The 13,015-nt window shown below is 40.9% G+C and overlaps 1 protein-coding gene across 1 annotated transcript in view; it reads left to right on the plus strand.

Annotated features, from left to right (window-relative positions):
- Window positions 1-7,692: 7,692 nt before the first annotated feature.
- Window positions 7,693-13,015, plus strand: part of PIGU (phosphatidylinositol glycan anchor biosynthesis, class U) — a 78,478-nt gene continuing 73,155 nt past the window's right edge. Inside the window, exon 1 of the mRNA XM_004687265.2 lies at window positions 7,693-7,983. Within this exon, the coding sequence (XP_004687322.1) occupies window positions 7,854-7,983 (130 nt within the window). The 5' untranslated portion in view covers window positions 7,693-7,853. The remainder of the gene's footprint in view (window positions 7,984-13,015) is intronic.

Genomic DNA, 13,015 nt, shown 5'->3' on the forward strand with positions numbered 1-13,015 from the left:
CAGGGATTACAGCTGAGATGGAAAAAGGCACAAAATAATGTAAAAATAAACTACTATGCTATTTTAAAAATACACAGTTCTTTGAAGAGCTCTGGAAACTCAAAAAATAAAAAATAAATAAAAAAAAGGAGTAGCTGAGGGATGTACAAAGTACAAAGTCCCAAAGGAATGACCACTAATCACTTACTTTCTCAGGTGCAAATAGGGCAGAATAATGAGGAATGGGGCTAAAGAGGTAGGTGGGAGATGAATCATGTTAACCCTTGCAAGCATTTGGGTCCTTATTCATTTTTTAAAATTTGTATTTACTTATACATACAAGAGCTGGGGTGTAGGCTAGAGGTGAGGGGGTGAGAGGATTCACCAGAGAGAGTGGGGAGCTCAATAGGCAGATCAACAGAGTACACTGCTGAGGGGAACAGCAGGTGAGACAGGAGAGGTCTGACGCGCCATGTGGGTCATCTCCCTGACCGGCCGAGTTTCAAACTCTGCTTCAGTGACTGGTGATAGCTTGATAGTGCTGTGTCTTCAACCTTTGTGTCCAGGGAGGCCCATGAGCTTACGTTTTGATGTTTGAGAAGACTTTGGGATATCCAGGTAGATCTGTTTGGAGGTAGTTTGGTGCATCTCTGAATCTCAAAATGAGAAATCTAGACTGGGAATAAATATTAACAGTCATAAACATGTGGGTGGTAACCCAAGCCAAGGATGTGCATGAGAGCACTTTTCCAGGCTGAGTTCCATCACCTGTTGTATGGGTTAAGAGCTTTTGGTTACAAGTAACTGAAAACCCAACTCAAACTGTTACTGGGCAAAGAAGCATGCTCAAGGCCCCTCAGTCCGGCCCCAAATTCCAATAACACAGGCAGATAAGCTGGGGCCTGTTTACTAGCGGGAATCGGAGGAATAGACCAGAGGGGACCCAATCCCAGGCCAGGAAAGGGCTCTTGAGGCTCTCTGGTTGAGACCTGAAAAGGTCTCGTTGAAACTCTGCATACATTTAGTGAGGGAGGGCAAGAGGTCAACATTTATTGATTAGCAAAAGAACAAGGAAAGAGCTGAGGGTGGGGGGGAGGGAGACTCCCTGGGCATGAGGGAAGACTTTCTCTGGTACTATAGCTAGGAATCTATAGGGCTTTAAGACTGGGATTTGAGAACAAAGTAATCGACCTCACTGGCTGAGAAAGCAAGGCATGTGGGCTCAGCTAAGTCCATTTAAGGTGCTAATTGTGAACACAAATCAGCTGCAGCCTGGCAGTCATATAGGACTCAGTGACTATTTCCAAAGTGAACATCTCATGCAGGTTGTCTGCCCGCAGCCCCAGCTCCGACCAGTCTGCTCTCAAGGTCTGTGAGTCTTTTCTTCTGGGTTTGCAACTTCCTTTTCTTCCCATAATAGCCAACTTGATAAGCTGTGGAAAGATAACTCAGAAAGGAAATTTATAGATGTCCCAGCCTAGAGTCATCGGTTTGTTAAACCTCTTGTTTACCAGCCCATGGGAAGAACAAGATTAAATAGCAAAATTTTGTCCTTGTCCTGTCCTGCCATTTTCCTAAGATCTTTTGTGTCTTAAAACTGGACTAAAGTAGACAAGGAATTTGGATGAAATGCTTGGTGATAACTGCTCTCAGGTCTGGGTGTTCCTAAGCTCAAATCCAACAAAAAAGACCTGTTTTCCAAAATAATTCAATCCAAAAATCCAGAATTGAGTCCTATTTGTTTTGATTGAACTAATTTGGGTCATATGCTCATCCCAGAACCAACCATTATAGCCAGTTAAAGCCATTTAGGGCCTAACTCTGAAAATGGGGTTGAAGTGAAGGCCACTCAAATCATGGCTGAGACATTCTGGATCCTATTAGGAAGGGGGAGGAAGCAAGAAGTAAAGACCACTCTACTTGTCTTCTTTCCCAGAGTGGTGGTGGGGGTGGGGGTGGGGGTGGGGTAAGGCTGTGTGTATTTTCAGGAAAGCTTTGAGGTGTCTGGATACTTCCATAGTTGTGGAAACTGTCACTCCTGAGGAGGGAGATGTTTTAGAGTGGCGGTTGGGGAAGGGAGAGCCAATCTTGAAACTTCAGGTTTTAGGCCCCCTTTACATCTTGGTTTTGCTTTCCTAACAGGATGGCTTTTGCAATGGTGGGCATTTGTGTGTAAGAGACAGAAAAGAAATGGAAAGATCTGGAGGCATAGGGTCCCAGAAACCTGACCTCCAGGCATTCTGTGAGGTCTGACCCCTGGGTCCTTTCAGAGGCCCCCACCATACTTAGGTCCAAGGAGAGAGCTGGTGAGGGTCTCCCAGTGGGCTTCACTAGAGGCCTCAGCCAGCAAAAAAAGCAGCTAGTGTAAGAGACAGATGGTGAGAACCATGGTTTCTGGGCCCAGTGCCACCACTGACTTGCTGTGTGATACTGCCAGTGCTGTTCCTCACTGGGCCGTAGCTCCTTGGTCTGTACAGTGAAAGAGAAAAGGCCTTGCCTCTTTCTTCGATGTTAACCATGCTTTTAATTACTTCTCCCTACATGCTTCCACTCATCCCATTTTTTGTTACTGTTTAAGTTTTTAAGTAGTTTATTAGCTTTTGGGGGAAGATCTGCCCAAATGCAGATCAAGTCAATGCTGCATCTTTAATCCATTTTGGTTTTATAACAATCCTTTTCACTCTGTTCTTGAGTTTCTTTTGCTGATTTTTGTGAGTTTTTTCCTTCTCCAGATCCTATCTTGCAAATCTTTGATTGGGTTGATTTCTCTTTGTATAACCCAAGGACCTGTAATTTTTTTTTTTTTTATCAAAGTTGCCAGTGCCAACATGGGTTCAATCTGAAGACAGAGATAATTATCTGCTGTGTTCTGGTACATCCTGGTTACTTTTTCTAGGATTTCTGACTTAAGTACTGTTGCCTTCCCAGGGGAGAGGATCTCTGTGACCATTTGTTTCTGTGGGAACAGTTGGTATGTCATGAACTTCCTCACTTGATTGGTTACTGTGTCATTCATAATGGCAGCTGGTCATCAGGCTGTCAGGGAGGAAAAAAGCCGTCTGTTGTGTTTAAAGATTTTGTATGCTTGTTAGTCTGAGATCCTTGCTCTAATTTTCTGTCTTGCAAATTTTGTTAATGCTAGTCTCAGAGAACTTTCCTTTAAGTATTTACAGCAGCCGGGATCTGAGTGCCAGGGGGAAGATGTAAGGGATTTGGGAAACAATTCATCAATGTTACCTCCAGAATAATCTTGAATCCACCCACTTCACTTTACCATTTTATTCAAAACCATTATACACATTTGACTGCACCAGCCTCCTCACTGGTTTACCTGATGCTACCATTCCTCCTTCCCTCCCCTCCAATTCATCCTTTGCTTAGTAGCCAAAGGAATATATAGCTATATATTTTTACATTTTAAAAGGACGGGTGTATTACATAAAAATAAAGGAAAAGAAGATGCTTGCACAAACAAGTGGATGGGAAGAGCTGCTGCTGCTGTTTTGCAAGAGGAAAAGATTTGTGAAAAGAAACACCTGTGTAGTCACAGGCATACAGGCAAGCTGCCGTCAAAAGGATATTTTTAAAATCTAAATTGTAGTCATGTTCCAGTTCTTTTCGTAACCCTTTAGTGGACTTCTTATTTTTCTTAGGTTAAAAATACAATTTAGCATCCAAGAAGGTCCATAAAGGCATTTGAGTCTTGTTTATTTCCCTATTCTCAGCTCCTGCTCACTTCATTCCAACATCGGCCTCCTTCATTGCCAACTCTTTGTAACCCTAATCCCCTCCTCTACATATCCCAATTCTTTACCTCAGAACTTCCTTCTCACCTATTAAGTCTCAGTTTAAATATCACCTCTTCAGGCAGACTTTCCTTGGCCACCCAAACCAGTCTATAATTATTATTCTGAGTCTGTTGCCCTCATAGTCCTAATCACAATCCCTATTTTATTTGTCTGATTAGAACTATATTTACAAGATTTCCTCCTAGGATATAAACTACAATATGGGAGGGACTATCTCTGTCTTTGTCACCACCATTAATAGTGGCTATTTGTCCTTCACCCAAAAGACATCCCCAGTTGCTTCAGGGGGTGCTCGCCTAAGGCAGGCATAGTGGCCTCATGTTCCAAGGTCTTACACATCCTTTCTCTTGCCCTATACACAGTCAAGTCAGGTACTGGGTCTAATCTCAATCGGTCTGTTCTTTCGAGAACTTTGACTCTTGGATGGCATGATGCAGGGTCACTAAAAACTGGAGCTGGTTCCTGCTACTCAGGACCTGTATTGCTTACTTGTGTCCCAACTTTTCCAAATCGAGTTCCCCAGTCTTGACTGTGACACTGGGCCTTCCCTAATGGCTTCCTAGTTAATTTCCTTTGTATAAAAGATTGCCAGATCAGTTTGCTGTTTGAAATAAAAGAGATGGACTGGAAAGATTAAACTGTATCTTCACAGTCTACTGTAAAATGGCATTGGTCAATAAATACTAAACAAAATACTACCCAGGTATGTTGCTTAAAAGTGGTTATTTAATATCTCAGAGCCTCAGTTTCTTCCTCTGTCAGTAGGCCATATATGATCTGGCTTCTCAGGAGAAAAACTGCCTTTTCTCCTTTATTATCTCTGTTTGATTCTCTACCCTTTGTCCTCAGCTTTAGCAACAAAACAATTCAACCCAACTCAGTCCAACCCAATCCAAATTCCTCTCATTTTCTCTGGCTGAGCAGTTTAACCACAATATCAGAGCCTGGATATGCCATTTACTAGACAAATTATTACATATCTTTGTGCCTCAATTTCTTTATGAGTTTGTGGTGATGGGGAAATATAATGTCTTTAATTTTATATGCATTATTTATATAGGCATGCATATATACAAATACACACATACATATAGTGAGATCAAACTTGTAACATAAGCACTTACAATAATACTTATCACATCATAAACACACAATACTTGTTAGCTATTTTAGCATTTTTACCTGTTTGATGAAAAAATGAATACTTATGCTTTCAGGGTAGTGTTCCAACTAGTGTTCCAAGTGATTCTGACGTTCAGTAGTCTTTTATTTTTGCATAGAGGCACTGGGGTCTAGGCCAGAGGTGGGGGCAGTAAGAGGATTCATCAGAGACAGAGGAGCAGAACAGGCAGATTGACTGAAATACACTGCTGAGGGGAGCAGCAGACAGGATAGGTTGGCTGCGCCATGTGGGTCTCCTCCCTGGCTGGGGATCAAACTTGTGCTGTGGTGCATAGTGCTGTGGTTTAACCCCTTGCAACACCAGGGAGGGCCCCATTTGTGAATCTTTTCCTGGGATATGTTTATTCAAATTTTTTTGCTCATTTTTGATTTTTTTTTAACTGAATTGTAAGAGGTTTTACATGTTCTGAATGAAAGTCTGGTCAGATTTTTTCCCAGCTATTCCATTCTGTAGGTTGTTTTATCGTTTTTTTAAAGATTTATTTATGTATACAGAACTGGGGTACAGGCCAGAGGTGTAGGGGCAGTGAGAAAATTCACCAGAGACACAGAGGGGAGCAGAACAGGCAGATAGACCAAATACACAGCTGAGAGGAGCAGCAGGTGGGTCAGGAGAGGTCTTGCTGAGCCTTGTGGATCACCTCCAGGGCTGGGGGCTAGGGATTGAACTGGCACTGAAGCAGCTGAGGCTTGCTTGCAGTGCTGCGCTTTAACCCATTGCGCCACCATGGAGGGTCTCCTGTTTTTTTTTTTTTTTTTTTTTTTCTTGATAGTGACCTTTGGAAACACAAAGGTTTTCAATTTATGATGAGATTTATTTTTTCTTTTATTGCCAATGCTTTTTGTATTACCTAAGAAACTATTGCCTAGGTCAATGTCATGAAAATTGACTCCTATATTTTCTTTGAGGAGTCTTACAGTGTTAGCTCTTGTAGTTAAGCCTATTAATCCATTCACATTCATGTTTAAGCCTCTGGTTTGTCTCATACCTTTGACCCACAATAGCTAATCACTGTTATTCTCAAATAAAGACAATCCTCACTCTAAGAAGAAAAGCTTAAACTATCTGTTAAAATAATGTAAATAATATTACAACAGCTAAGATGTAAATTGAGCACTTTTGGTGCTAAGCGTTTTTCACTGATAGCCTTGTTCAAACTCCACTATGAGATTTGTGCCATAATCATCTCCACTTTTCATGATGATATACGACACATATCTCCTCTTTTATGTAAAAGGGGATACCAACACTTACATCTTTGGGAAGAAAGCCTGAATAGACTACATAATCTAATGTGCACTAAAAATATGACAGCGTTTGGCAGAGCAGGGCTCAAAGGATAAGAGTACCTCTTTTATGATTCCTTCCTCCACTAGAGCCCTCCCCTTCTACTTCTCTCATCATGGTTTGTGATTTTATTTTTACTTTTGTTATTCTTAAGAGTATTACATCTCTTCGGTTACTCTACAATGGCCATAAAGACAGAACTGTGTCATTGCTGTATTCCCCAACACCCTATATAGGACTTGGGGATACATTGACATTTGAAAAAACATCACTTTTCTGCTTTAAAGTTCTCTAACTGCACACAGATTGCTCTTTGAATAAAGCCCAGGTTCCCAATCATGCCAAAGATCCCCACCTGATTAGCTACCTGTCTTGAAATTCACAGCTCTAACACTCTTCCACCTGGACCATATTTGTTTGCTTTCTCAAACACACCTTGCTGTTTCCTGACTCAGAGTCTGTTCCCTTTGCTTGAAAACTGATTAGTTTCTCAACCTGTAGGTCCCAGCTCACATGTCATCTCTTTTCAAAGTCTTCTCTGTCCACAGTGTGTGAACTGTTCACAGGTATGAAATTTCCTTGTACATTTATTTCATATTAATTATTATAGTAGAACTCACGATAAGCACTAAGGAAGTGGTATGTTGCTTAGTGCTTATCAATGAATTCTCCAAACTCTAAAATCCTGATTTGTAGTGTTCGCATTTCTGTAGTGTAAACACTCCCATTGGGAGGGAGTTCAAGCTACCAAGCTGAGGTCAATGAACAGTGATCCAGGGAGAGAAGTGCAGCAGCACATCATAATATAGTATTTGAAATACTGATACAGCAGTGGCAAATAACCTCAATTGCATTCATGATACAAAGATGTATAAAATAACTAGGAAATTACTTGTTTTGAGTACTTATTGTTTTGTTTTAAACATTTAATTGTAATATTTTCAATTTAATTTTAAAAATGGTTGTTTTAAAAGCGGCAGGCAAAATTTCTAAACATTTCCTGGTCGTCTCTAGAGAGCTGACAACCAGCACATTTTCAGATGAGACTCAGAAAGGTTAAGCAAATCGTTTAAGGTCGCAAAGCTAATAAATCTATAGACTACCCCGGAATCGTCTATCCACAGAAGCTACTGTTGTGCGTGACAAATATTGTAGAATAAATGATTATTTAGTATTTTTAAAAGATAAAACATTTAAATATTAAAAACATAAGAGCAAAACTGACAACTCTGTAACCTGCGCTCACGAACCAAAGCACAAGGTAAGTGCTTCTGCTTGTGGCTACTTTAAGCCGTAATCCAGCCCAGAGCGGTTTCACAATTCACCAGTATTGGAGGAATCGCCCCGCCCTTTGCTAAAAGTTTGCGACGCCCGGCTTTTTGTCGTTCGCCCATTCTCCCTGCAAGGCATTCTGGGAGTGGTAGTTCGTCCATTCTCGCTGCAAGGCTTTCTGGGAGTGGTAGTTTCAAAAGCGTGACAGCCTCGGCTGCAGCCACTGGCCGCGCCTAGCCGCGGACTACAGACCGTGGCACGCAGAACTCCGGGCTCTTCCGCCTCGACTTTAGCTCCCTGCCTGCGCGCCCGCCCCAGCTATCATGGCGGCTCCCTTGGCCCTGGTGCTAGTGGTGGCAGTGACCGTGCGGGCGGCTTTGTTCCGCTCCAGCCTGGCCGAGTTCATCTCCGAGCGCGTGGAGGTGGTGTCCCCACTCAGCTCTTGGAAAAGAGGTGAGGCCACCGGCTTGAGTAGGCGGCCTGGACTCCCCTGTGCTCTCCTGGCCTCTGTGAATGAGAGGCGGGATCTGTGGCTACAAGCTCAAGATTCTGAGGGGACAGACCCACTCCTGGGGGGCGGGGCAGGCGGGGCAGCTGAGAGGCGGGGGCTTGGGGTAGTACGGTGCAGGGTAGACTGGGGAGACAAATCCCCTGAAGAGTGGGGACCTGAGGGGGTGTGTCTCAAGCTGTGTCCGGAGCTGAGGGGCGTGGTCTGAGGAGGGGTCGGAGGAACGAAGGCGTGGTGGGTGGAGTGGGGTTTGCTAATGGGTTCGGGATTTGGCTTGGATTGCAAGTAGTGCTCCCTAGGGTATGAGTTAGTGCGTGAGAGGTGAGAGGGGTCGGACTGAAGGGACCAGCTTGCTAAATGAAGTGGGGTTGGGAGTGTGGTTAGAAGCTTCTTTTCAGCCTGGGACTTAAATGTTTCTTCTTTAAGTTCTTCAAACTTCGTTTTACACTAGCGCCTACTAGGAGACAGAATTTGTGCTGAAGGAGTCACTGGCTAATGGGAGAAACAAATAGTCATTTATGGAAAGTGTACTTCTGGGTACTTTCAGTTCTTTAGAATTCTGACCTGAAGAAACTGCCATCCCCTTTTCCACTTTCCTAAGAATGTAAATGGAATGAAGTGTTGAAGGATGTAAAATGTCCCAAGTAGAGGGCACGCCCAGATGGCACAATGGGTTAAAGACCAGCACTGTGAAGCCGTCCACAGACACTGCAGCACAGGTTCATTCCTGGCAGGGAGGTGACCCACATGGTGCAGCAGACCTCTCCTGATCCATCCACTGCCCCCCTCAGCGGTATACTTCCTAGATCTGCCTGTTCTGCTCCCCACTGTCTCTGGCCTGCACCTCTGGCCTGTGCCCCAGTTCTGTATGTATAAATAAATACATCTTAAAACAAAAAAAAAGCCCCAAGTAGAGTAATAGAGTAATAGAATGGGGATAAGATTAGGAGTAGAATTGGACGATTTTAATAATTTTTTTTTTACCAAAGTACAATATCCATACAATCTACATATATTAATGAATGTTCACAAACTATACTTATGTAGACTGCACCCATTGCAAGACACAGAACACTCCAGTAACTCAGCAGTCCCTTTCATGTCCTCGAATGAAATGCTAGTTTTGATGTTATTCCATTGACATCTTGCAGTGGTCATGGCATAATAAATGGTTGTTTTATGAATACTTTATTTTTTAAGATTTAAAAAATTTATCTATGCATATAAGAACTGGCATGTAGTTCAGAGGTGGGAGTTGGAGGGTTCACCAGAGAGAGAATGGGGAGCAGAACAGGCAGACTGACTGAAATACACTGCTGAGGGGAACAGTGGGTGAGGCAAGAGAGGTCTGCTGTGCCATGTGGGTCAGCTCCCAGGGCAGGGATCGAACTAGTGCTGCAGTGTCTGTGGATAGCTTCATAGTGCTGTGACTTATCCCCTTGCACCACCAGGGTTCTAGAGCTAAGGTTTTCAAAAATACTTTATTATCAGAGGCTATAACAGCCTCATTTTATCCTCCTATTCTATGTAAGAGAGGGTGCTATTTTCCCCTATTTTATATATGAGAAAACAGATTTAGAGAAATAAATGGTTTGCTTAGGTCTCCTTATAATTGCATATAATTATTTGTTGAACAAACAGAATTGTTGGCTGAGGCTGCTTTGTTCCTGCTTTCTTTTGGATACCAGAAGACCCAAGACAGTGTTAGGTTCTCCTGCTCTCTTAGCTCTTTCCCTATACCACAATTAAAGAGCATTTTTTACTTTATGTCTAGTTTTTCTACTGTACCATGAGCTTCTGGAAGGTCAAGATTGTTTTATTTATTCCTGAATTCTTTGTGACTGGCATAACGTAGGTACAGTTACTATTGATTATATACTGAAGAAAAGAAAACCTAAGATCTAAGTTACTTAGAGGACAGACAGGGTGAAGGATCCAAAGATGAGGCATTGTAGTGTGATGGTTAAGAGGACAGGATTTAGAATCTCAAAAAGGGTTTGACTTTTTTTTCTGCTTCTGTCACTTACTAGTTCTGTGATCTTTATTTTTTAGTTAAAAAAAAAGATTTATTATGCATTAAAGAACTGGGGTACAGGTTAGAGGTACATGGGGGTGAGAGGATTCACTAGAGACAGACAGGGGAATCGAACAGGAGGACTGACTGAAATACACTGCTGAGCAAAGCAGTGGGCAAGACAGGAGAGGTCTGCCATGCCATGTAGGTCAGCTCCCATGTGAATCGAACTCATGCTACAGTGACTGCCAATGGCTTTATAGTGCTGTGTTTTAATCCCTTGCACCACCAGAAAGGGCCCTAGTTCTGTGACCTTTAATGGGAGTATTTTCTGTCTGTAAAGTATTAAGTTATAATTTATGTATCCATAAAATAAAATAATCCATGTTGAGGCTCTTAGCACAATTAACAGAATCCAAAATGACTAATTCTAAGTGTTTTGACTTTATTTTTTTTAACAATTTATTTATTTATACATACAAGTGTAGGCCAGAGGTGCAGGGGCTGGATGCGAGGTGAGAAGATTCACCAGAGACAGAGTAGGGAGTAGAATAGGCAGAGCCACTAAAATACACTGCTGATGGGCGCAGCCCGTGAGACAGAAGAGGTCTGCTGTATCATGCGAGTCACCTCCCAGGCTGGGGATTGAACTCAGGTTGCAGTGGTTGGCTATAGCTTGATAGCACTGTCTTTAACCCCTGTGCCACCAAGGAGGCCTCCTGATTGTAAATGTTTTTTACATCAGGTTGATTTCATTCCTTAGGTTAATTAATATGAGGTCATTTTTAATCATATTTAATAATCAAGATAGCAGAACCACCAAGTTCCAGGCACTTGTCTGAGAATATATTAATAAATTCACAGGTGTTCAATATCTAACAAAAGTGTATCTGAGAGAAATTATATTTTAGACAGATTGTCTCAAAGGTGAATAGTTTGTCCTCTAGCTATATAACCACAATCTCCCTCTGGATTAAATTAGTTTAAAATGAGATCCTTAGACATCATTTTATAGGTCCTCTGTAGAGTTACCTTTACTGTTCTGTGATAGGATGCCATTGATTTGGGGTGAGAGATGTCTTGTGAAGTGTCCTAATGAATCATCTCCTTGGGCCTTCAGGAAAGCTATTAGTGAAGGATTTAATAGTTATGTTACATAGTAACCTCTTTATGGAGCTCCTTGAGGGAAGTTTCTTTCTGATGATAGAATAAGGACCAATTACAATTGTCTTAAGCAACCAGCTTTGTTTTATTTATGGATTCTGTGAATTGTTTGTGTAACTGATTGTTTCCTGCTAGGGTGAGTCTGTAAAGTTTCATCTTTTTTTTATGGTCCACTTATTACAAATAAATACATAGTTTTTTTGAACATGTTTTATAAGTTTAATTTTATTTGTTTGATTTATTTTTGAATAGGTGAATTCATGTGGTTCAAAAATCCAAGGTGCAAAAAGTTGTATGATTAAAAGGCACCCCTCCACTGCTTTCCTATAAACACCCAGTTCTGTTTCCTGGAGGCAATCATTATTATTAGTTTCTTATGTATACTTCGGAGATATTTTATGCTTACAGTGTTATACATTTTATAGGTTTTTGTGACTCCACTTTTTTATGTGTTGTTACTTTTTAAATTACTTGTCCTGTTTCTTTTTAATGGCTATAAAATAATACATATCCATGCTAAAGGTTCAGAAAATGAAGATTAAAAGAAACTAAGCATCTTCTGTAATCTTATCATCTAGACATGGCCATTGTTAACATTTTTATGTTTATGTTTATTTTGAGGCATTGTTCTTTGAATATGTATTTATTCCCTTAAAAATAATTAAAGGAACAGATGCTTATAAATATTTAAAATAAAATTTGATCATGTTATGATCTACTTTTCATTGAAGGTTACTTCAAGGGCATTTTTCCATCAGTAAATATGTTGTTGGTATCCCTTTTAATTTTAACTCCTCTTTTTGAAATAATTTTAGATTTTAAAAAAGTTGTAAGATAGTACATAGTTTTGTTCACTCTTCACCCTGCTTTTCTTCCAATGTTAATATCCTGTGTAACCACAGTATAATGACCTAAACCAGAAAATTAACTTTGATAGAGTACTATCTATAGATCTTATTAGAATCTTACCAATTGTTCTACTAAACCTTTTTGTGGAATCAATCCATGATTCCACATTATATTTACTTATGTAGACATCTCCTTGGATTTTAACATTTTTAACAGTTGCTTGCTAGTTATTTGTCTTAGTTTAGGTTTGCCTGGTAGTTACCCATGATTAGATTAACATGCTTTGCTGGCAAGAATACACATTTATGGCTGAGGACCACAAGTGTTTTTATCCGTTATTTCAATGACTCATAAGAGGAACTATTTTTGATGTTAATAATTTTAAATGATCAACATATTGCTGGTGTTGTTAACTTTGTTGATTTAACTTAGGTAATGAATGCTAGGTTTATCCACATGAAATTTTTCTTTGTCATTTTTTTAAAGCAGATTTATTTATATATGTGTACAAAATTGGGGTGTAAGTCAGAGGTGCTGAGGGGTGAGAGGATTTACAGAGACAGAGTGGGGAAAAGAACAGGCAGAAGTAACAAAATACACTGCTGAGGGGAGCAGTGGGCAGCATGGGTGGGTGAGACAGAAGAGGTCTGCTGCACTGCGTGGGTTAGCTTCCTGGCCAGCCTGGGATGGAATTCAGGCTGCAGTGGCTGCCTATAGCTTCATAGTGCTGTCTTTAACTGTTGTGCTACAAGGGAGGCCCCCCATCATATTTTTACCCACCAATTTTTTTTATCCATTGATGATGCTTACCATTCATAATTATTACTGAGGGCTCTGCCAGATGGTGATTTTCTATTTCCACCTTTCCTTTTACATTTGATAATTTAGAATTCTAACGAAGAGCTTTCTTTTCTCTTCCACTTACATATATCAAAGAGTGATTTTTTTTT

The sequence above is a fragment of the Condylura cristata genome, unplaced genomic scaffold (assembly GCF_000260355.1).
Source record: "Condylura cristata isolate star-nosed mole 26May11 unplaced genomic scaffold, ConCri1.0 scaffold00022, whole genome shotgun sequence".
Taxonomy (NCBI): Eukaryota; Metazoa; Chordata; class Mammalia; order Eulipotyphla; family Talpidae; genus Condylura; species Condylura cristata.